The sequence below is a fragment of the Bufo gargarizans genome, chromosome 2, assembly GCF_014858855.1.
Source record: "Bufo gargarizans isolate SCDJY-AF-19 chromosome 2, ASM1485885v1, whole genome shotgun sequence".
Classification (NCBI taxonomy): domain Eukaryota; kingdom Metazoa; phylum Chordata; class Amphibia; order Anura; family Bufonidae; genus Bufo; species Bufo gargarizans.
The window spans coordinates 495,068,814-495,093,525 of NC_058081.1; the positions used below are offsets into that span (position 1 = coordinate 495,068,814).

The following is a 24,712-nucleotide window of genomic DNA, read 5'->3' on the forward strand; positions in this document are numbered from 1 at the left end:
TTCATATAAAACCATAACTAGATGGTATAAAACACCAGTCTTTCTTTCCTCCATAGGACTGTCATCCAGTGACAAATGTTAAAGATGTAGTGGAGAAAGAGGTACTATGCTGCATATATGGTGGACTTGCCCAAAAATCACCAACTATTGGAAGGATATTGAAAGTAACATAAATGCTATTTGCTCCACCACCATCACACTAACACCTGAATTAGTCCTCCTGTGGTTGCCTCTCTAAACCTTTAAACCCTCCAAGCATAACCTTCCCACGCAAATGACATCAGCAGGTAAGCTCCTCATACCTACCAAATAGAGAGATACATCAGCTCCTAACTTAGACATGTGGAAAGGGAAAATACATCAAGTCAATAGAATGGAGGAGTTGGCGGGTTGAAAAACTAATAACAAAAAAGGGTACCTTAAGGTGTGGCAACCCTGGAGAGACTCACAGAGATGAGCAGAAAGAGAATGACACAGAGAGTCTCACCAACGCATATACTGAGTACCTACCTATGTAATATTGTAGTAGGTTGCAGGATGATTGTCTCACATTCCCACAAACCACTACACTAGGCAATTAACCAGGGGCGTTTAGTTTTTGTTTGGTTATGTGAGTTTTGCATGTTATGTATCTTGAGGGTGCTCAGTAGTCACCAATAAGAGATTCCTGGGACAGTATAACAACCAATATGCTTTTTCTAGATTTGCTTTAACTAATTTGTTGCTTTTTGTGACTGCACTTGTCGATTTGTATGAGCACTTTACAATGTACCAAATGTATGTCCTATCTTTTACATAATAAAAAGAAAATTTACCCCCCAAAAAAAATATTGAGCTGTTCTGTCACAAAGGGTTAACTGTTTTTTCTAGCTGTGTGACTGGGACTTTCACTTTCACTTTGTGCCAGTCATCTAATAAACCTTATGCACCTATCGGAGGTAAGAGAAGTGGGATGCAAAGATATTATTGGCCATTCCCCATATGGTTCTGACAGGAGAGCTCTTCTATTGGATAATGACAAACAGGAATCTGCCAGGAATCCGCCTTTTGGATTATACATTTAAAATATAATCTCTTGTTAGCTGTAGCTCCATTTACCCTGAGGACGCCGCTGTAACATGTTGGGGGAGCTGCAAACATAGTGATTTAATACAAGTGACCAAATAAGTGAATGAGTGCGGGGTGGGGGGGGGGGTGAACTGCAGACACCCTGGCCGCCTATGGCAATAACTGAATGAGAAAGAAAACACAGCAATATAATTATATAAGATCAGGTTCGGTGATCGATGATGACGTGATGACGTAGACAGAGTACGTCACGTCCTCCCCCTCCCCCGGGACTCGGCGGTCCTGCTACCTCGCTACTTTGAATCACCTGGCGTCCTTCATGCTGATCTTCGGCCGTGTCCTCCTTACGACTGTGGGGCATGTGCCGATGTCCTGAGCGTTAGGCCTGAACGCGGTGTTTCTCCCTGGTTCCTGACGATCCTCCCTCCTTCTCTCCGTGCCGTCTGATCAGTCCGGTCAGCCCCGTTGTGGAGCGCGTCTGCAGCCCTTCTCGATCCTCTCCTCCTCTCCCTGTGGCACTGTGAACAGCTGATCAGTCCGGTCAGTCCCGTCGTGGAGCGCGTTTTCAGCCCTTCTGGATCCTCTCCTCCTCTCCCTGTGGCACTGTGAACAGCTGATCAGTCCGGTCAGTCCCGTCGTGGAGCGCGTCTTCAGCCCTTCTGGATCCTCTCCTCCTCTCCCTGTGGCACTGTGAACAGCTGATCAGTCCGGTCAGTCCCGTCGTGGAGCGCGTCTTCAGCCCTTCTGGATCCTCTCCTCCTCTCCCTGTGGCACTGTGAACAGCTGATCAGTCCGGTCAGTCCCGTCGTGGAGCGCGTCTTCATCTCCTTCTCTCCCTGTGGCACTGTGAACAGCTGATCAGTCCGGTTAGTCCCGTTGTGGAGCGCGTCTTCAGCCTTTCTCGATCCTCTCTTCCTCTCTCTGTGGTACTGTGAACAGTTTTTGCTGTGTTTCCTCTGGCCGTGGGACTGTTGCCGAAACTTGTTTTGGAATTGTTGCCGATCCTCTCCTCTCCCCCCTGCGCCACTGTTGTTGGAGACTGTGGATTCTTCGTCTCTGCCGCCGGTGCCCCTCAAGATCTTCAACCCTTGGATGCTAGGAGGAGGTGGAATACCGGTGAGATTGTTCCATTTACTTTCTTTTTTTGTCCTCCAGATCTTCTCTCCCTAGGACGATATCCACTAACTAAAACTACTTTTTCCATCCAAAAACACATCTGAAAAAATACTGAGGTGGTCACACAAAAAAAAAAAAAAAAAAAGGAGGAAACTATAAAGTCTAAAGTGGAAAGTGGAAGAAAAGAGAAGAGAAAAGAGGAGGGAAAAAAAAAATAGCAAGGTGAAGGGGGGGGGGGAAACAGAAGGGAAAAAAAAAAAAAAGAAAGAAAAGGAGAACAAAGAAGAAGGGAGAGGAAAGGGAAAGGAAAAAAAAAAAAAAAAAAAAAGAAGACATATAAATACAAAAGGAGAGAAAGAGGTGGAAATTAAAAAAAAAAAAAAAAGGTGGAGAAAAAGGAGGCGAAGAAAAGGAAGGAAAAAGCAAAGGGAAAAAAAAAAAAAAAAGGAGGATTAAAGTATGGCTCCAAAAGCTAGTAGGCGCTCGGCTGACCTCTCAAATCAGAAACTGGGGTTTAAAACTGCTGAAACAACAAAAATAGACCAGTTTCTGAGGTCTCCGAGGGTAAATACGAGGGTAAATTTAGAGAATCTAAACTCCCCTGTCACGGAACAAGATGTCCTTGGAGTAATTACAAACTTCCCAATAACAAAGCCCCCGGCCCAGATGGGTTCTCGAATGCATACTACAAAACATTCCAAAAGGAACTTTCCCCATGTTTATGCCAGATTTTCCATCAAATGGTGAACACAAGCTGTCCCCCAAAAGAGATGTTAGAAGCGACAATAGTCACTATACCTAAAACTGAACCCCCTTCGGACGACACAAGGAAATTTCGCCCGATATCGCTCCTAAACACCGATACAAAAATATATGCGAAAATCCTGGCGAACTGCCTGGCCCCTTACATCTCAACCCTCACCCATGCAGACCAGGTGGGATTTGTGAGAGGCAGACAATTACAGGACAATTCCTGGCGCACTTTAAATATACTGGACTATGTGCAGAGAGCGAAAATATCTGCTTTGCTGGTCACCCTAGATGCCGAGAAGGCGTTCGACCGCATTAGTTGGCCGTTTGCCTTCGCGGTCCTATCGAAGATGGGATTCTCTGGGGCCATCCTGGCGGCTATCAAAGCGTTGTATACCCAACCCAGTGCAAGGGTTTGGGTCAATGGGGCGCTATCGGACCCATTTGACATTTCCAATGGTACCCGCCACGGCTGCCCTCTATCCCCCTTTATATTCATTCTGACAATTGAGCCACTGGCTCAAGCCTTGCGACAGTGCTCGGAGATACGAGGTGTTAATATAGGAGATAAAGAACACACGGTTAGCTTATACGCCGACAACATTATTCTGACGTTGACGAACCCCCAGAAATCCCTTACAGCCGCTATCAACATTATATCCCAATTTGGAGACCTTTCCTTCTATAAACTTAACGCTCCTAAATCCCAGGCCCTTCCAATAAATATCCCTCCTGATCGAGTAAAAACACAAAGATGTCTTTGACCTAGACTGGCAGGATAGCCAAATTGACTATTTAGGGATAAATTGACGGCATCATTCGCGAACCTATACGCTACGAATTATGTCCCATTCCTAGGAACATTGGAGAAAGACCTCTCCAACCTAGCCAAATATGAGACTTCTTGGGTGGGTCGTATCGCATCGTTTCAGATGTTTATACCTCCCAAACTTTTGTATCTATTTAAGACATTACCTATTACCCCACCGACCACTTTCTTTAAGAAATGCACTACACTGATCAATAGGTTAGTCTGGAAAGAACGCAGACCTAGGATAGCGACTACGATAATGCAGAGGGACAGGCGTCGAGGAGGGCTAGGCCTCCCGCATATCTATGAATACTTTCTGGCCTCGCAAATCTCGCAGCTAAGAGAATGGTGGATGGACAACCACTCCAAACAATGGGTACATATGGAAGCTACACTATCCTCGGTAAGCAGCCTCAGGTCTCTTTTGTTGGCGGCTCTCCATCCAACATTCCACTGAACCTCCTTCCCGATGTTGGTATCCATGGCACTAGAAAATTGGTGGCAATTTCACAAATTGTGCCCTCAGGTGTCCGGACCCTTCCCACCCTCTACTCCTATAAAGGTGCTTAACCACCTAATCCCCAACATTACGATCTCGCCTTGGGTGACAAATGGTTTAGACCTCCTCTCAAAGCTATTCACATCAGACACCCTTTGTTCTTTTGATTACCTACATGAGAAATTCCAGATACCAAATACAGATTTCTATAAATACTTGTGTATTAGACACTTCCTCACAGCTAACTCCCCCTTCCAACTTCTGGGCAATCAGGAGGTGTTCAAATTTTGGTCACTTGCCCCGCCATATTGTACACGCCTTCGCCCCCTGTACATGATGCTCAAAGACAAAGGTTCCTTTACTAAAACGACTCCTCTGCACACCTGGGAAAAATACCTAGGACTAACGTTTTCAGATGAGCAGTGGTCCTCAGCCTTTACCTTTATCTCCAAAAACTCAGATGTGCTTTGCACTATGAATCACTGATGAAAACTACATTAAGATAGTATTATACTCCTGACCGCTTATGCCACATTTTCCCAGGATCCTCGCACCTTTGTTGGAGGGGCTGCGGTCAGAGAGGCACACTATACCATATTCTATGGTCTTCTCCACTGTTACAGGGTATATGGGGTACCATTTTCTCTCTCGCTTCGGACCTACTGGGTAGCCAGCTCTCGCCTTCTCCCTCACTGGCCCTTCTTTACATTGATCTGGATAAAATACCTAGCGATGTTAGGGTGGTGTTGGGGCATCTTTTTCTTTCAACCAAACTGGCTATTACTCAAATCTGGAAATCCCAGAATATCCCCAGCTTAACGGATATCACCCGGAAGCTTAACTCCTCTTATATACATGAAAAAATGATAGCGAGAGCTGGGCACTCATCAACAGCATTTGAGAGGAGGTGGGGTTCTTGGAGACGCTCCCCGCTTGCATTACAATCCCCTGACTGATCTTGATTTATCTATTGAGTAAATGCCCGATGTAGAAAGCAGTGCCTATGTATGCGCCTATCCTATGTATGTACTGAATGTTATTTGTTTTCTTATTTGTCTGTTTTTGACTATCCACTGATATACATGTAATACGGTTCAGCCTGCACTGCCAATGTGGCTATGTAAAGCGCTGACTTTGTAACTGTTCATTGAAGATCACTAATATGTCTAAAAGTCAATAAAAACATATTGATGAAAAATATGTATTCCATACCTTTCAACTTTTGAAAAGTAGGGACAACATGTGCGGTGCGCAAAGCACGCCTTGGCAAATTTTTCCCACTCTAGGCCATGCCTCTCACTCCGCCCAAAACATAACTATAAACCTGATCCCACCCAGTCCCCTAAATGCCCCAACATTGTAATTATTCCCCCTTTATTACTACAAGAAAATTTAGACTAGAACCTTCAGACTTCTGAGCAGAGTACGTATGTAGCTGGTTCCTACACTACCCTGAATATTGTATGCTTAGGTAAGTCCAAAGAGAGGCAGTATTAGTGTTAGGGACCCATCTGCGGAAGCCACCTTGACTCCTGGTAGATGGGCCGACACACGTTTGATCAAATATGTGCGCTAAGAGCTTCCATTGACTCATTTATAATAGGTATTATACCACTTTTATTTAGAATGACTCCCAAACCCCTCAAGGTATTGTAAAACTGATTTTACAAACGTTGTTAACCCTTTAGGTGTCCCACAAGAATTAATGGAAAATAGAGATACAATTTCAAAAATTTTTGGCAGATTTTCAATTTTTATATTTTTTTTCCAGTTACAAAGCAAGGGTTAACAGCCAAACAAAAGTCAATATTTATGGCCCTGATTCTGTAGTTTACATAAACACCCCATATGTGGTCGTAAACTGCTGTACGGGCACACGGCAGGACGCAGAAGGAAAGGAATGCCATACGGTTTTTGGAAGGCAGATTTTGCTGGACTGTTTTTTTTTACACCATGTCCCATTTGAAACCCCCTGATGCACCCTAGAGTAGAAACTCCAAAAAAGTTACCCCATTTTAGAAACTACGGGATAGGGTGGCAGTTTTGTTGGTACTAGTTTAGGGTACATATGATTTTAGGTTGCTCTATATTACACTTTTTGTGAGGCAAGGTAACAAGAAATAGCTGTTTTGGCACCGTTTTTATTTTTTGTTATTTACAACATTCATCTGACAGGTTAGATCATGTGGTATTTTTATAGACCAGGTTGTCACGGACGCGGTGATACCTAATATGTATACTTTTTTTAGTTTTACACAATGATTTCATTTTTGAAACAAAGAAAATCATGTTTTAGTGTTTCCATAGTCTGAGAGCCATAGTTTTTTTCCATTTTTGGGCGATTATCTTGGGTAGGGTATGATTTTTGCGGGATGAGATGGTTTGATTCGCACTATTTTGGGGTGCGTGTGACTTTTTGATCGCTTGCTATTACACTTTTTGTGATGTAAGTTGACAAAAAATGGCTTTTTTTACACCGTTTTTATTTTAATTTTTTTACGGTATTCACCTGAGGCGTTAGGTCATGTGATATTTTTATAGAGCCGTTCGATACGGACGCGGCGATACCTAATATGTATACTTTTTTTTATTTATGTAAGTTTTACACAATAATATCATTTTTGAAACAAGAAAAATCATGTTTTAGTGTCTCCATTGTCTGAGAGCCATAGTTTTTTAAGTTTTTGGGCGATTATCTTAGGTAGGGTCTCATTTTTGGGGGGATGAGATGACGGTTTGATTGGCACTATTTTGGGGTGCATATGACTTTTTGATCGCTTGCTATTACACTTTTTGTGATGTTTTAAAACAGAAAAAATTATGTTTTAGTGTCTCCATATTCTGAGCCATATTTTTTTTTGGGGGGGCGATTGTCTCAGGTAGGGGCACATTTTTTGAGGGATGAGTTCACGGTTAGATTGGTACTATTTTGGTGGGTATATGCCTATTCGATCGCTTGCTGTTGTACTTTTTGTGATGTAAGGTGACAAAAAATTGTTTATTTAGCACAGTTATTATTTTTTATTTTTTACGGTGTTCATCTGAGGGGTTAGGTCATGTGATATGTTTATAGAGCCGGTCGATACCTAATATGTTTTTTTCCCCCTATTTACTTATTTTTGGGGGAGGGGAAAACCTTTTTTTCAACTTTATTTTTCAATATTTTTTTTTTCCCACTTTGGGACTTCAACTTTTGGGGATCTAATCCTTCACAATGCATTCCAATACTTCTGTGTATTACTCATAAAACTTCCTGCCTGTGAGATCCAGGGGGCTGGATCTCACAGGCTCGTCAACGGAAGACAGCGCGATGCCTTCCTTAGGCATTGCGCTGCCTTCCATGCCATCGGGTCCCCCCTACAGCCCCACGGGGACCCGATGGCACCGCCGACCGCAACCGCCGCCGCATGTAAAAGCTGCAAACCGCAGGTCTGAATTGACCTGCGGTTTGCGGCGATCACCGACACGGGGAAGTCACAGGACCCCCTGGGCATTGAGCCAAGGTGCCTGCTTAATGATTTGAGCAGGCACCTTGTTCCAATCACTGCCCGCCAGGCGGCGGTGATCGGAAATACACATGACGTACTGGTACGTCATGTGTCCTGAAGAGTTTAAAAACTTTTATAGATATGTAAATGAGCCTGGTAAGGAGCCAAGGGGCTGTACTAACCTTCTTGGAGCCAAGCCAGGCCCCCTGTGAAGGAGCCCAGCACCGCCTACGTCCTCCGAATCTCCTCCTTGCTCACAGATCACCGTAATCTTGCGATGCACGAGCTCGCGCATCCGCAGTTCCTTCCCTGAGGCTGATGCCAGCACGCTATGCAGGCACTGCACATGCGTGAGCTCGCGTATAGCGAGATTACGGCGATTACACGATAAGCAAGGAGGAGATTTGGAGGACGCAGGCGCTGCTAGGCTCCTTCACAGAAGGGGTGTGGCTGGGCTCCAAGAAGGTTAGTACAGCCCCTTGGGCTCCTTACTAGGCTCATTTAAATATCTATAAAATCTGTTTTTAAACACAATAAAAGGACACAGCGCTATGGGACAGGTATATTGCGGACATGCTAGCGGCGATCTAGCCGTGCATGTCCGCAGCTCTATAGGCTAAAATGAGGTGACAGAATCCCTTTAAACCTACTTAAAGGGGTTTTCTGAGACTTTTTAACTGATGACCTATTCTCTGTACATCTCATCAGAATCTGATCGGTGGGGGGTTTAAGACCTGGGATCCACACCGATAAGCTGTTTGAGAAGTTTCAATCATCTAAACAACGCCACTTAGATGACTGGAACTGATTTTCAGTCACAGAAATTTTCTTAGGATGAAGGCACGGTAAGGACATGTTCAGACTGTCATTTTCCAATGTAGATTTTTAGCGGTAGACTCATAAAATCTGCACAAAAAGCGCATGCAATCCACCTCCCATTGATTTCAGTGGGAAAAACTGCCTGGTAATTTACACGGTATGTTTTCTTCTTCTAAGGCAGTTTGATCAAAATGGTGGTGTGGAAGAAAGAAGTGACATTCATTTTTGGTGCGGATTCTGCATCAAATCTACATCTCAACTTCCCATCCAAATGGGAAAGCTCTGTGTGAACGTATCCTGAGGGTACAGCTACACAGTGCAGTATTTTCGCAGTTGGTACGCTGCGGTCACATACCACGTAGCCGTACAGGCCACAGTGAGCGCCTGTTAACCTAATGAGGAACACACTGTGTAGCAGGTCTGAACTGTTAATGGCCATGCGACACCTACAATACCAAATGGCCATTAACAATGCAGAACGACTGAACAGTGCTGATTAGTTTAACAGGAGCCAGCTGCGGCCTGTACTGCCACGAAGTGTGAGACCACAGCAAGACCATGACGCAATCAGGACACGACCACAACATCTGGTCATACCCTTTCACAGAGAATGACGCCAGCAGCAAGGTTGGCAGATAAGGGGGATGTCAGCTGAGAGAGAGCACTGCTGGGGCCGGACACTTCCTTTGCCAGTCAGGGGAATGTCGGCTCCAGTAAGCAGGGGACCAGGAGAGCACAGCAGGCCAGACAGGTGCTGGTAGTGGGAGACTCAATTATTAGGGGTACAGATAGGGCAATTAAAAAAAAAGGTTGAATATTCCAGCTCTAAACAACAGTGTGTACTTTATTTGCAGTGCGGTAAAAACTTCCAACTCTCAAATGCAGGAAACAGTCTACGCGTTTCGGACCCTCCGCGTCTACCCGTTTCAGAAACAAAAGGGTCCGAAACGCGTAGACTGTTTCCTGCATTTGAGAGTTGGACGTTTTTACCGCACTGCAAATAAAGTACTCACTGTTATTTAGATCTGGACTTTTCACCCTTTTTTCAATTTCCAAGTAACAGCCGTGTGCAGGCTGATAACCAAGCTCACAACAGATGTAACAGGTGAGAACTGCATTTTTTTCTTTAGATAGTAGGGCGATCTGTCACAAAGACCGGGATCATCAAACGATGTGTTGTCTTTCTGGCGCTCGAGTTCGATACATCGCGGATCGGGTTGACAGATTACTGGGAGGGGCTGGAGAAGATCCAGTGGTCATGGTCCATATCGGAACCAATGACAAATTTGGAGGTAGGTGGAGCGTCCTTAGAAAAGATTTTAGGGATTTAGGTCAAAAGCTTAGGGCAAGGACCTCAAAGGTAGTATTTTCCGAAATACTGCTTGTACCACAAGTCGCACAAGAAAGGCAGCAGGAGATTAGGGAGATTAACAAGTGGCTCAAGAACTGGTGTAGGAAGGAGGTGTTTGGTTTCCTGGAGAACTGGGCCGACTTCTCTCTTGGCTACAGGCTCTATCGTAGGGATGGGCTGCACCTCAATGGGGAAGGGGCAGCTGTGTTGAGGGAGAAGATGTCTAGAAGGTTGGAGGAGTGTTTAAACTAGGGACTGGGGGGAGGGTATATATGTTATAGGAGGGGAAGATAGGGCAGATAGAGACCGGGGGGGTAAAGGAATGGGACTGGGGGAGGAATGGATGGAGGGACTAGAACAGTTCAGAAGGAAAGGTATAGGGTAAAAAATATACATAAACCTCTTAAATGTATATATACTAATGTCAAAAGCCTGACTAATAAAAAAATAAAAAAAATAATGTGTGAGGAGGACTATGACATAGTGGGAATAACTGAGACATGGCTGGATGATAGTTATGACTGAGCAGGTAAACGTACAGGGTTACTGTCTGTTTAGAAAGGATCGCCAAAACCGGAGAGGGGGAGGGTTCTGCCTTTATGTAAAGTCCTGTTTAAAGCCCACAGTCCAAAAAGATATAAGTGAGGGACATGAACATGTGGATCTAATATACCAGAGTCCACAGAAAATCTACTACTAAACGGGATAGACGAGGCGGCAAATCATAATGAGGTGGTTATTATGGGGGACTTCAACTACCCAGATATAGACTGGGAAACTGAAACCTGTACATCTCATAAAGGAAACTGGTTCTTGGCAATAACCAAAGGCAAATACCTTTCCTAACTGGTTCAGGACCCGACTAGAGGGACGGCCATACTGGACTTAGTATTAACCAATAGGTCTGACAGAACAACAGACGTGCAGGTTGGGGGACACCTGGGAAATAGTGACCATTAAAGTAATAACCTTCCAATTAATATTCAAAAGAGCGGCAGTCTGGGGGCACACGTGAACTAGCGGCAGGACGGATTCGACAGGCTGTTCACCCTGCCAGAGTCCCCTGCCGCTAGTGTGAAACTAGCTTAAGCTGTAAAAAACAATGTCAGGCAGTTGCTGCCAAGGCCAATGAGATAATGGGTTGCATCAAAAGGGGCATAGATGGCCGTGATGACAACATAGTCCTACCACTACAAATCACTTGTCAGACCACACATGGAGTACTGTGTACAGTTCTGGGCTCCTGTGAACAAGGCAGACATAGCAGAGCTGGAGAGGGTTCAGAGGAGGACAACTAAAGTAATAACTGGAATGTGGCAACTACAGCACCCTGAAAGATGATCAAAATTAGGGTTATTCACTTTAGAAAAAAGACGACTGAGGGGAGATTTAATTACTATGTATAAATAGCCATGGATGAACTTCGGCCAGGACGATTCGCGAACGAATTTAATAGGAGGCGAACCTGAAAAACCTTCATGTAAAATTTGCAGCCACCAAATACAAACTATGAGTGCACAAATAGTCCCACAACCAGAGGTCGCTCTACATTTTTTCTGGAAGAGTAAAAATACTTCTCTTACCATTTTTGAGGAGTATTTTCAGCCTATGAGGAATACAAAAGTTACAGTAATTCAAATCGTTAATACGAAGGCCTACATAACATTAAGGGGTTGCTATTTATGCAGGGAAACCATTACTAGTGCTCTAGAACTGTCTACCATGCATAAGTGAGTAGACTAATATACATTACAGCATAATCCTCCGTTCAAGGTACAACTTGAGACTAAGTAAACCATAAATACCGCCCAAGATAACAGGGATTGTGGGACTGAGGCCCCTTACATAATAGTGGACGGTCAAATAAGGTAGACCCTGACTTGCAAACATAGTAACACTTTAACTGAAGAAGGTGAGCCGTCTCGAGTACCATATAGTGCAATCACTTATAACGGCATAGTAATAAAAGGGAACATAGAATGTAGGTTGTAGGCCAAGTATGCTGAAAGTGAATGTAGCAAGCACTCGTGTCAAGAACCTAAATTACATAATGGTAGTAAGGCGAATATAGTGCTTCTAAAATCGTGGCTCATGGTAAGAAACACAAAAAAGTCAACCCACATAGACAAGGAAACAAACAAAGACAAGACATAGACAGACAAAAGACAGGGAAGGTAAGATGGAGAAAGGGAGGGGGGACAACTGGAAAACTTGTCAAAGATGTCTCAGGAGTAATCACCTGTATCCAACCAGGTTTGGAAGCGAGAGGAGCTCCTAAACTGTAGCCAAGGCTCCCAGGTCAGCACCTACATTTGGGTTTGGTTGTGGGCCTCGGCCCCTAACTCCTCCATTCGAACCAAGGCGTCCAAGGCACGTACCCGCGTGAATCTCCGCAAGCTATCTGGTGATCTCCATCGGGGTGGTATAATCTGCCTCATAGACTGAACAAATGTTCTAGGAGCCCCTTTTTTGACATGTTGATATCTGCCCGAGTAAACAGAGAGTAAAGCAATCGGGGGGACGGAGATATAGCAGTCCGGTACAGGGCATTGTAAAGAGCAAAGATATCCCGCCACAGGGGGGCGACCCCAGGGCAGTCCCACCAGATGTGGAGCATGGATCCAACTGCTGCTTGGCATCGCCAGCAGGTGTTGGAGAGCAATGGGTAGAATTTATGCAACTTGACCGGAGTTCTATACCAACGTGTGAGAATTTTATAGTTCAACTCCTGTAGGCGACATAATGTTCCATTGTTCAGCAGATAAAGAGGCCGTCAGTTCGCTTTCCCAACCAGAGGCAAATCCGACACCCCTCATCTGATCAATTAACGACCCATCCCCCCGTCACCAAGCAGACCATAAATCAGAGAGATACCATGACCTGGACCCGTGCTAGCTACACAAAATTTGTCAAAGGAGCGGATAATTGCGATCCGGGAGCCAGGGCGATCCTATAAAGCTGCGGAGTTGGAGGTAATGAAACCAACGACTTGGGGAGTTGAGTTCAGAGTACGATTGTGAATAAGACCCAGCACACAATTTGCGATGGAGGCTCTATAGTATGCCTGAAAGTCAGGCAGGCCTGCCCCCCCCAAACTCTTTGCTCTAGATAGTACTTTATAACTCACTCTGGCCCTTGCGCCATTCCAAATAAACCGAGAGGCTATTGACCGAAGCTGAATAAAGAATCTGTTAGGTATATTACAGTCTGGAACAGGTAAAGGAGTTTGGGTGAGATGTCCATCTTCAGGGCATTAATTCTACCGAACCAAGAGATTAATAGCAAATTTAGCCAATTTTAAATTTAGCCGAGGTCACTGTTGCGCTGAGGGGTCGGTACTACTGAGGTCACTATTGCGCTTAGGGGTCGGTACCACTGAGGTCACTGTTGCACTGAGGGGTCGGTTTCACTGAGGTCACTGTTGCTCTGAGGGGTCGGTACCACTGAGGTCACTGTTGCGCTGAGGGGTCGGCACCACTGAGGTCACTGTTGCTCTGAGGGGTCAGTACCACTGAGGTCACTGTTGCGCTGAGGAGTCGGTACCACTGAGGTCACTGTTGCGCTGAGGGGTCGGTACCACTGAGGTCACTGTTTCTCTGAGGGGTTGGTACCACTGAGGTCACTGTTGCTCTGAGGGGTCGGCCCCACTGAGGTCACTGTTGCGCTGAGGGGTCTGCCCCACTGAGGACACTGTTGCAGTGATTTTATGAGGTTTGAAGGGTTTGTCCGGTTCTGGGGGTAATGTGGCTGATGGGGTTATGACTTATGAACAGACTGTGGCTGCTTCCTGCTTCCTCTAATTACAGAACACGCCGTCTCCGGTTGCTATAGGTAACAGCTGTACTGTATTCCTCAGTCCTCATGACGCACGCTGCCTGCACATTAGGAGCTGTACACTACAGATAAGCGTGGGAAACTGAAACGTTGTCGGTGACACAACACTCACCATGCTGCCGGCCGTCACTTATGGGTAACCTGTGCGAAATGTGGCATTACCGAACAGTTACTACTAGCAGGACTGGTACCTGACAGGGCGCACACCGCGGACGAGCACCGCTATAGCTCACATATCCATATGTGTTTATAGCCGGATTAGGCTCATACAGCATGTGAGGCTAAACAAGTTAAAACAAGGCACTGCAGCAAGGCCACTTACCCCGCCAGTGACGATCGCGTGCACCTCCTTCCTTACTTCAGAGCGGTGTGCCATAAGCTCCGGCATCCCGCTCAAACTGACCAATCACTAAGCTCCTTACTGTAAGGAGCTTTGTCATTGGTTGTTTGAGGCAGCAGCCACATCGCTGCGCTGTAGAGGTGGGAAGTTCGGATTGGTACGCCTTAGACTTTTTCCAGGGAGTAAAATTGCCTGAACAGGCGTCTATGACGCTTGTACAGGCGTTATTGCGACCTCTGCCCACAATATTGACAGTGATATACTAGAGGAGCTAGTATTTGGCAACAATTCCCACAAAAAAATATGTATTTTAATCAGGGGCCATTTTTATGTGTCTTAAAGGGAAACTCAAAAATGTGTCCTGCTGGAGCGTAGAAAAGTGATATTTCCTATCGGTTTGATGTATACTAATGTGCAGCACTCCACCTTTTTGTATCCTGCAGAGTCCGTAAAAAAAATGCATACGTTAACGTCCTTTTTTTTTCTACCATGGAACTGTATGGTGAACGGACCCCACTGTACGGCATCAGTCTGAGGCATCTGTTAACGCACACATTTTTGGTATGAATTAAATGGATGGCAAAAATAGGATGTGAACCCAGCCCTAGTGTCAGAATAAGCACCAGTACAAAGCAGAGCAGCGTGGCGGAGAGGGAAGGCCACCATGTACTGACAGAGCGCTGCCTGGTCCTGGTGGTCAGGGAGGAGGACTGTTTTTCCCAAGAATCATTTTCTACTGGGAAATACAGGACACAGTATAAAACACTATAATCTATATAATATAAAGATATTAGCCCTACCCCCGAATAATAATACAATTAGGGGGTCATTTATTATATAGAAATATGTCTATGGCTACTTTCACATTTGCGTTCAGAGCGGATCCCTCTGAGACGGATCCGCTCATATAATGCAGACGATGGATCCGTTCAGAACGGATCCGTCTGCATTATATTGTAAAAAAAATTCTAAGTGTGAAAGTAGCCGCAGACGGATCTGTCCAGACTTTACATTGAAAGTCAATGAGGGATGGATCCGTTTGAAAATTGAGCCATAGTGTGTCAAATTCAAACGGATCCGCCCCCATTGACTTACATTGTAAGTCTGGACGGATCCGTTTGCCTCCGCACGGCCAGGCGGACACCCGAACGTTGCAAGCAGCGTTCAGGTGTCCGCCTGCTGAGCGGAGCCCAAACGCTGCCAGACTGATGCATTCTGAGCGGATCCGCATCCATTCAGAATGCATTAGGGCTAGACGGATGCGTTCGGGGCCGCTTGTGAGAGCCTTTAAACGGAACTCACAAGCGGAGCCCCGAACGCAAATGTGAAAGTAGCCGTAGTTAGGCGTATTTATGACACAGATTGTGGTACTAAGGTCCTTAGCACCACCATCTGCATATTTTTCCCGCCTAATGCCAGGCCTAAAAAAGGATGACGTGGGCAGGGAAAGGGATACAGTTATGACCATCCAGTTATTGGATACCACTGCCATACATTGACCGGATAACACCTCTGTACATTGACCGGATAACACCTCCATACCGTGACCGGATAAAAAGGTATAAGAGGGCACAGGACAGGGGATGACTAGGGGCACTGCACAGGGTGTGGTAAGAGGGTACAATGCAGGGTATAAGGGGGCACAGGACAGGGTGAGGGGCACAGTACGGAGTGGGGGGCACAGTCACATGATCATACGCCACCATAATGAGAGGCAGAGGAGTGAGACAGGGGTGTGATTATGTGGCTAGAGATAGCAAATTTAACTGTTGTCCAGTACAGGCCCCAAAAATTAGGCAATAGGCATTACCTGACAGCACAGAACTTTGGATTTTGTGGCTGGAGGTACATTAGGCGGTCACAGGATAAATATGTAACTGTTGTCCAGTACAGGCCCCAAAAATTAGGCAATGGGCATTCACCTGACAGCAAAGAACTTTGGATTCTGTGGCTGGAGGTTTATTTGGCGGTCACAGGATAAATATGTAACTGTCGGCCAGTACAGGCCCCCAAAATTAGGCAACAAGCGTTCACCTGACAGCAAGGAACTTTGGATTCTGTGGCTGGAGGTACATTAGGCAGTCACAGGATAAATATGTAACTGTCAGCCAGTACAGAATATGTAACTGTCGGCCAGCCCCCAAAAATTAGGCATTCACCTGACGTAAAAGGCCTTTTATGCCGCTGTATATACATAAGGCAAAGACCATTGTTTGTTCTGGGTGATGGCGGATCTGCGTGAGCTGGCATGAGGAAATTCAATTACATGTAGTCATCACAGGTGTTGAATTCCTCCAAGATCCATGCCTCATTCATTGTTAAAAATGTGAGGAGGTCCACACTGTCGTGAGCTAGGAGAGTGCACTTATCGGTCACAATCCCCCTGCTGCGCTGAAGTCCTTTCGGACAGGACATTCGACCTGGGGCAAGCCGAGAGTTCCATGGCAAATTGTGGCAGCTCTGGCCACAGGTCAAGCCTGCACACCCAGTAGTCAAGGGGTTCCTTACTTCTCAGAGCGTCCGCATCGGCCGCTAACCCTATGTAGTCGGACACCTGTCGGTCTAGGCGTTCCCTGAGGCTGGATCCGGAGGGCGGCCCTCAATGGGTTGGCTGCAAGAGCTCATATCCGAATGATCTCATATCCGAAGTGACCAATACATCTTCAAAACGCCCTATTTTTGCAGGCGCGGTAGTATTGGTACCCGCACCAATTTCGCTGTGCGTGGAAATTCCTCTGCCAGTGCCCGCAACAGCAGAATGCAGTATCTCTCGCAGCAAGACCTGGGAATGCTGCATTCTGACAGCCCTCTGTGATGCTGGTAACATGTCCGCCATTTTGTATTTGTACTGGGGTCTAAGTACGTTGCCACCCAGTACAGATTCTTGACCTTTATGCTTTTTATACAGGGGTCCCTCTTCAAACACTGGAGCATGAAGGCTCCCATTTGCACTAAATTGGAAGTGGTGGAGCGCCCTGGCTCCTGCTCATCGCTCAGGAGAATGTTGTCCTCGGTCTCCTCCCCCCAGCCACGGAAAACTCCCTGAAAAGTTTATACCTGCTCTTCTTGCTCCTCCTCCTCGTCTTCCTCCCCCTCAGCCACCGTCCTCCTCTGACTCCTCTTCAGACTGCTGCTGAATTGTCTCAGATGGAGTCCCCCCTCCCCCCCGGGAATTCATTCAGCATTGCGACTTCCTCATCTTCCTCAGCTCTTGCTCCTCGACAGCTTGATCAATGACACAACGCAATGCACGCTCCAGAAAGAAGGCGTAAGGTGCGATGTCACTGATGGCGCCCTGGCTGCCACTGACCATTTTGGTGATCTCATCAAATGGACACAGAAGTATGCATGTGTCGCGCATGAGAAGCCACTGGCGCGGTGAAAAGAAACCAAGCTCCCCAGAACCTGTCCTGCCGCAGAGTTCGTACAGGTAGTCATTGACACCACATTTCTGCTGGAGCAGCCTATGAAGCATATACAAGGTGGAGTTCCAGCGCATCAGGCAGTCACAAATCAGACGTCTGACGGGCAAGTGGTGCCGCCGCTGAACATCAGCAAGTCGAGCCATAGCCGTGTAAGATCTTCTAAAATGGCCAGAGATTTTCTTGGCCTGCCGCAAGATGTCCTGGACTCCGGGATATTTGGCAACGAATCGCTGCACGACTATTTTGGCGGAAAAAGGTATATAGCACTCCTCAATCAGTATTTTGTGGAAGCAGGTGTATCACAGCACTCAATCAGTATTTGGTAGAAGAAGGTATATAGCAATAGCACCCCTCAATCAGTATTTTGTGGAAGAAGGTATATAGCACCCCTCAATCAGAATTTGTCAGGAACTGGTATATAGCACCCCTCAATCAGTATTTCGTGGAAACAGGTAAATAGCACCCCTCAAACAGGATTTTGTGGAAGAATGTATATGGCACCCCTCAATCAGTATTTGGTGGAAGAAGGTATATAGCAATCGCACCCCTCAATCAGTGATTTGTGGAAGAAGGTATATAGCACCCCTCAATCAGTATTTGGTGGAAACAGGTATATGGCACCCCTCAATCAGTATTTTGTGAAAGCAGGTGTATCGCAGGCCTCAATCAGTATTTGGTGGAAGAAGGTATATAGCACCCCTCAATCAGTATTTGGCGGAAACAGGTATATGGCACCCCTCAATCAGTATTTTGTGAAAGCAGGTGTATCGCAGGCCTCAATCAGTATTTGGTGGAAGAAGGTATATAGCACCCCTCAAACAGTATTTGGCGGAAACAGGTATATGGCACCCATCAATCAGTATTTTAAGGAACCAGGTGTATCGCAGCCCTCAATCAGTATTTTGTGGAAGAAGATATATAGCACTGCTCAATCAGTATTGGGCAGAAACAGGCATATGGCACCCCTCAATCAGTATTTTGTGGAAAAAGGTATATAGCACCCCTCAATAAGTAATTGGCGGAAACAGGTATATAGCACCCCTCAATCAGTATTTAGCAGAAACAGGTATATGGCACCCCTCAATCAGTATTTTGTGGAATCAGGTGTATCGCAGCCTTCAATCAGTATTTGGAGGAAGAAGGTATATAGTAATAGCACCCCTCAATCAGTATTTTGTGGAAGAAGGTATATGGCACCCCTCAATCAGTATTTGGTGCACCTAGACCCTGTAATAAACTGTATCACAATCTAGTGCAAATTGATGCAATCTGGCGTCTCTAGTTCTTCTAGTTGTACAACCAATGAGGATAATAAGTGATAGAGTCAGATAAAGAATAGACTTCATAACCCTAAATAATCATAATCTCCTTCTTTGTAATGGGCCACATTCAGGCTCAAACTGGGCTACAGTGGAACAGGTGAATCCCCTGGTGGGCCCCTAGTTCCCCACCCCCTACACAACTGGCACAAGTGACAGTAGAAGTAGTAGTAGTGGGCAGCATCCCAAATAGCCTATGCGTCCATATAAAAACTGGATAGATGTATTTAACAAACTACCAAGCGTGCTGTTTCCCCAGGGATCCGTCTTCTCAAAGTCGCTACAGGGACCCCCAACAATCAGTCATCATGTAGCATCTTGCTGCTGCCTGCCACTGTGTTAGCAGGTTATATTTTGCATGTAGCTTTTACTAGTGGGCCCAAGGCACCCAGTCCAACATTGACCTAACCCCTTCCCTCCAGTCAGAGGAGTAACTTGACCAGCACTTTCCACTTTAGAAATAAAATACTGAAGTTATTCAACAAAGTCTAGCGCCTCATCGGAGACCGTACAGTTTTATGCTGTACGGAGATGGATCTCCATACAATATTATTCCAAAGTTTGAACTAAGAGACTTCGGATCTATGATACGAAGCTTGCTTTGCTCATCACTAGAGACAGCACTACTGTAAGGATGTCACTAAGGGGGCAAGATTACAGCACTACTGAAAGGAGGCATAACTACTGTGTGGGGACAGTAAGGGGGCATAAACACTGTGTGGGGCTCTAACAGGGCATTCTTACTTTAAGGGGGGCACTAAGGGAGCATAACTGTGTGCGGGCACTAAGGGAGCATAACTACTGTGTGGGCACACTATGGGGGCATAACTACTGCGAAGGGGGCACTAAGGGAGTGTTATGCTGTGAAGGGGGCAGTAAGGGGAAATAACTACCTTCTGGGGACTGGGCAGTATTGGGTGTGTATAGATAGTTTACGGGCCCCACTAATATTGTCCCTCCATGGGTTTTTGAAAGTTGGGAGTTTTGTGGTCATGTAACTATTTAGAAAGTATTGCCATTACTAACCTTGTCAGGGGCATACGTCCCAAATCCAATAACAGGAATTCTGTGACCATCGTTAAGAAGAACATAGGGCTCTACAGCCATAATGTTGATGATAGTAGGAGTCACTGTGTACACAGTTGAGTTTAACCTCTCTGTGTTATTGTTCAATGCTCTGCTAGTTCTGGCTGAGCTGTGCTCAGGAAGTTAACAGTCACAACCCTATCTTTCCACTCCTCCCTCCACCATCGTCAGGAAGGGGCCTCTCAGGAATGTAGATAACATTTCAGTCCTAATGCTAAACAGAGGTGGTTGGGAGTGCAGAAGTTACTTGACACTATGTACAAGGCTGGAGGCCTGGAGAATGTGCTCTTCTCTTAGTCTGTACACACAGCTGTTCTAGAGGCCCTGAATATGTGTTCTTCTCTTAGTCTGCACACATAGCTGTTCTAGAGGCCTGGAGGATGTGCTCTTCTCTTAGTCTGTACATACAGCTGTTCTAGAGGCCCTGGATATGTGTTATTCTCTTAGTCTGCACACATAGCTGTTCTAGAGGCCTGGAGGATGTGCTCTTCTCTTAGTCTGCACACATAGCTGTTCTAGAGGCCTGGAGGATGTGTTCTTCTCTTAGTCTGTACACACAGCTGTTCTAGAGACCCGGAGGATGTGCTCTTCTCTTAGTCTGTACACACAGCTGTTCTAGAGGCCCAGAGTATGTGTTCTTCTCTTAGTCTGTACACACAGCAGTTCTAGAGGCCCAGAGTATGTGTTCTTCTCTTAGTCTATACACACAGCTGTTCTAGAGGCCCAGAGTATGTGTTCTTCTCTTAGTCTGTACACACAGCTGTTCTAGAGGCCCAGAGTATATGTTCTTCTCTTAGTCTGCAGTTTCCACGCAGATCCTTGTGCAGAAAAACCACAAAGTAATATGGTACCAGCAAAATGTATGAGATTAGATAAATCTCACATACACTTAGCTTTTTTCTTCCATGCGGAAATTTACCTGAGGTGCGGATTCTGAAATCTGCAGCATTTTAGTTCTTTGTGTGGTTCTCTTGTGCAAATTTCATCCTTTCAATGCATGGGTGAGATCTGCGGAAAAACTGCTTCAAATTTCCATGCAGATTTCTGTGTGTTTCCACACCAAACACTGCATGTGTTATTTACACTTTTTGGTGTGGAATTGCACAGAAATCCACACAGAAATCTGTGCTGATTTTCTGTTTGTAAAGCTGCACCCATGTGCAGGTAGTCTTGTAGGGCAAAAGCTTGGTGATATCATAGCCAGTCATTAGACATGTAATAGTCTTCTCCATGTCTAAGATGAGTCCCTTATACTTCAAGGGAATAACACAAGATTACATGGAAAAACAGGAGGCTTTATGCTCCAGCCTTCATGGGTGTTTCATGCATAATTGAAATTTCAGGCAAATTTTGTCGCTGAACTATTCTCCCTGGAATCACTGTAAGGGCTCATGCACACGACCGTTGCCCAGTCCTGGCCGTATTGCGGCCCGCATACAGCAGACAGCCATGTGCATGAGCCCTCAGTCATGGGATTCACCTGAACACTCATGTCCTAAAAAACTGGAAAGACAAAAGACATCTTAAATGGCCACTACCAGTTTTACATTTACGTCCATTTACAGACGTTTCCCCTTTAACCCCGAGCCAATTTTCGGTTTTGCATTTTTATTTTTCTATATTTTTTCTTTTCTTTTCCCTTTTTTCCCCTTTTTTATATATATTAATTCCACTTAGGGCACTATGCGATCATCCTATTGCTTCTCCCATGGACTGCAATGATTTAACATTGCAACCTATGGTAGATTCATTGTGTTCCTATGAAGGCCTACCAAAAGACGACAGCCTTTTTATACAGTGTGCAAGCATAGCCACCACTGCTGAACTGCAGGGTGGTCGTAATCCCTGGATACGAGCAGTGTATAATGTGATGAAAAAATGAATCAAACCAGCAAAAGAGGCAATATGGACAAACACAATTTATTAGTAAGTGCCTTGTATTAACTTTCTCGACATGATAATAGCCATTAGCTGAAGTGAGGCAACCCCTTTAAACTACGGGTGGGAGTTCCAGCCACACTCATAGGTGGAATTATCACTTGACTAGGCAGTTTTGTTGAAGGGGCTGTCTATATTTATTTATATCACAGTTTACTGCTCCTGATCAGGGGCGTAGCTAAAGGCTCATGGGCCCTGAATCAAGAGTTTAGCTTGGGCCCCCCTTTTCACCGTGCTAGCTCTGGTGGACTAATTTCTTTAAATTGTCGACATGTAATACTATATTTTCCATATAGTAGCTGCTGCAGGGCAAGATATGCAATTTTGTGATGTTATTTACCGTGTTGCTGTGAGACAGCAGCAATGAAATCGTAAATGTACAGTATGTGCACTACTGTGGGTGAGATGGCCTAATGTATAGCGATGATGTTCTGACACTCTGGGAGTCATATACACTCACCTAAAGAATTATTAGGAACACCATACTAATACGGTGTTGGACCCCCTTTTGCCTTCAGAACTGCCTTAATTCTACGTGGCATTGATTCAACAAGGTGCTGATAGCATTCTTTAGAAATGTCGGCCCATATTGATAGGATAGCATCTTGCAGTTGATGGAGATTTGAGGGATGCACATCCAGGGCACGAAGCTCCCGTTCCACCACATCCCAAAGATGCTCTATTGGGTTGAGATCTGGTGACTGTGGGGGCCATTTTAGTACAGTGAACTCATTGTCATGTTCAAGAAACCAATTTGAAATTATTTGAGCTTTGTGACATGGTGCATTATCCTGCTGGAAGTAGCCATCAGAGGATGGGTACATGGTGGTAATGAAGGGATGGACATGGTCAGAAACAATGCTCAGGTAGCCCGTGGCATTTAAACGATGGCCAATTGGCACTAAGGGGCCTAAAGTGTGCCCAGAAAACATCCCCCACACCATTACACCACCACCACCAGCCTGCACAGTGGTAACAAGGCATGATGGATACATGTTCTCATTCTGTTTACGCCAAATTCGGACTCTACCATTTGAATGTCTCAACATAAATCGAGACTCATTAGATCAGGCAAAATTTTTCACCAATTTTGGTGAGCTCGTGCAAATTGTAGCCTCTTTTTCCTATTTGTAGTGGAGATGAGTGGTACCCGGTGGGGTCTTCTGCTGTTGTAGCCCACCTTTCTTTCCCATTCTGACATTCAGTTTGGAGTTCAGGAGATTGTCTTGACCAGGACCACAACCCTACATGCATTGAAGCAACTGCCATGTGATTGGTTGACTAGATAATCGCATTAATGAGAACTAGAACAGGTGTTTCTAATAATTCTTTAGGTAAGTGTATATGCTTTGAGTAGGATGTAATGGATATTTAAACTGCAAATAACAGGCATGAAGAAAACAGCACTCCAGAATAACTTCAGGTTTTTATTCACCCAGTGTCAGAAACGTTTCAGCTGCTCAATGCAGCCATTTTCAAGCATACAACAGTGGCACACAGCAGAGTATATATAGGTGGAGCTAAATTTACCACAATTGATCTAATAACATTATATACAGCAAAAACCTTGATTGTGTGAATCCAATTCAAGTGAATACATAACATGATAACACATGTTGTAGAAATATTAATATTAGAAATCCGCTCTCCAATGTCTTTGTGTAAGGAAAGGTAAAAATCTCAACCGCAGTCAGCCAAAGGTGTTTTCATGTTAAGTTTTGCTGAGCAACTGCCCCTCCTCCACAGTCTGCTCACCTTTTATTTAGTCACAGTAACAATAGAAAGGGGCTGGCCCATCACCTGACCACTTACTTCATGTAACAAGGATACAGGAAGTGATAACACAGGAAGATGAGGAAGTTCAGGTACTTGTCAAAGGACAGGGAAGGTCATCGGAGTGGCTGGACAGTGCAATGCACACACCCCATCCCTGTATAAGGAAGGATGTCATGTCCATTGTCTGATCAGCCAGGTGGCCGCCCATCCCCCATCACTGTCAGCATGGACCTTATTCAATATTGCTCAAAGTGACCAGTATCTAGTGGAGATCATTCTACTGGTTCTTATAGGCTTAAGATTATCTGCGAGACATTGCTACGGCTATTGTCAGTATACGGTACGAGTATAACGACAAGGCAGATATGCATGTCTTAAAAGCAGATATGTATCCAGAAAGGGATAGCGAAGCCGCAGCAGAGGTATAATATGTATCTCTCGTTATGCAGACTTCACTTCTCTAATGTGTATAGACATTTAAAGGGAAGAAACCCAGTGCATTGCACTTAATGCTCACAAACCGGCAAACGCCCCCCCTACACACTGAGAACACGTCTCCAAGCCCATGAGAAGGTTTTCATACTGACGGTTTTACCACTGGTCCCGATTAAACCCAAGTACCCTCTGCTAGAGCATTCTTTGGTTAAATCCGACACAGGGAGACAGATGACAATCTATAGAATCACACACACATCCTAAGATAAAATGTCAGCATAATAACATTTCCACAACATACAAAAAATATAAATATTGTATCATCATGATATAATTAAAAAAATACATAAAGCGCCAGTAATACACATCTAAATATATTCACCTAATTGATGAACATTAAAAACAGCTAATGAGGTGCTCATCATTCATGAATAGTCGACAGCAAATGGGGATGCACACTGTGTAAGTCTGCTCTATAAGCACCATTGTTTTGTGGCGGCGAACAGAAAATAATCTGGAAGTGCCCCTCCCGAGACCAGGCTCTGGATCCGCCACTGATCTGGACCGCTCACAGGAGTGTACATTTCTTCTAAACTGTAATCCGTTTCCTCTGACCTGCAAAAATCAGCACTCGCTCTGGCCCTGTTACCAAAGCTA

General features: G+C 45.2%; 1 protein-coding gene across 1 annotated transcript in view; it reads right to left on the reverse strand.

Moving 5' to 3' along the window:
- LOC122926510 (aldo-keto reductase family 1 member C3-like) overlaps window positions 1–19,978 on the reverse strand; it is a 31,175-nt gene extending 11,197 nt beyond the window's left edge. Inside the window, exon 1 of the mRNA XM_044277894.1 lies at window positions 19,847–19,978. Coding sequence (XP_044133829.1) covers window positions 19,847–19,927 — 81 coding nt within the window. The 5' untranslated portion in view covers window positions 19,928–19,978. The remainder of the gene's footprint in view (window positions 1–19,846) is intronic.
- Window positions 19,979–24,712: the final 4,734 nt, after the last annotated feature.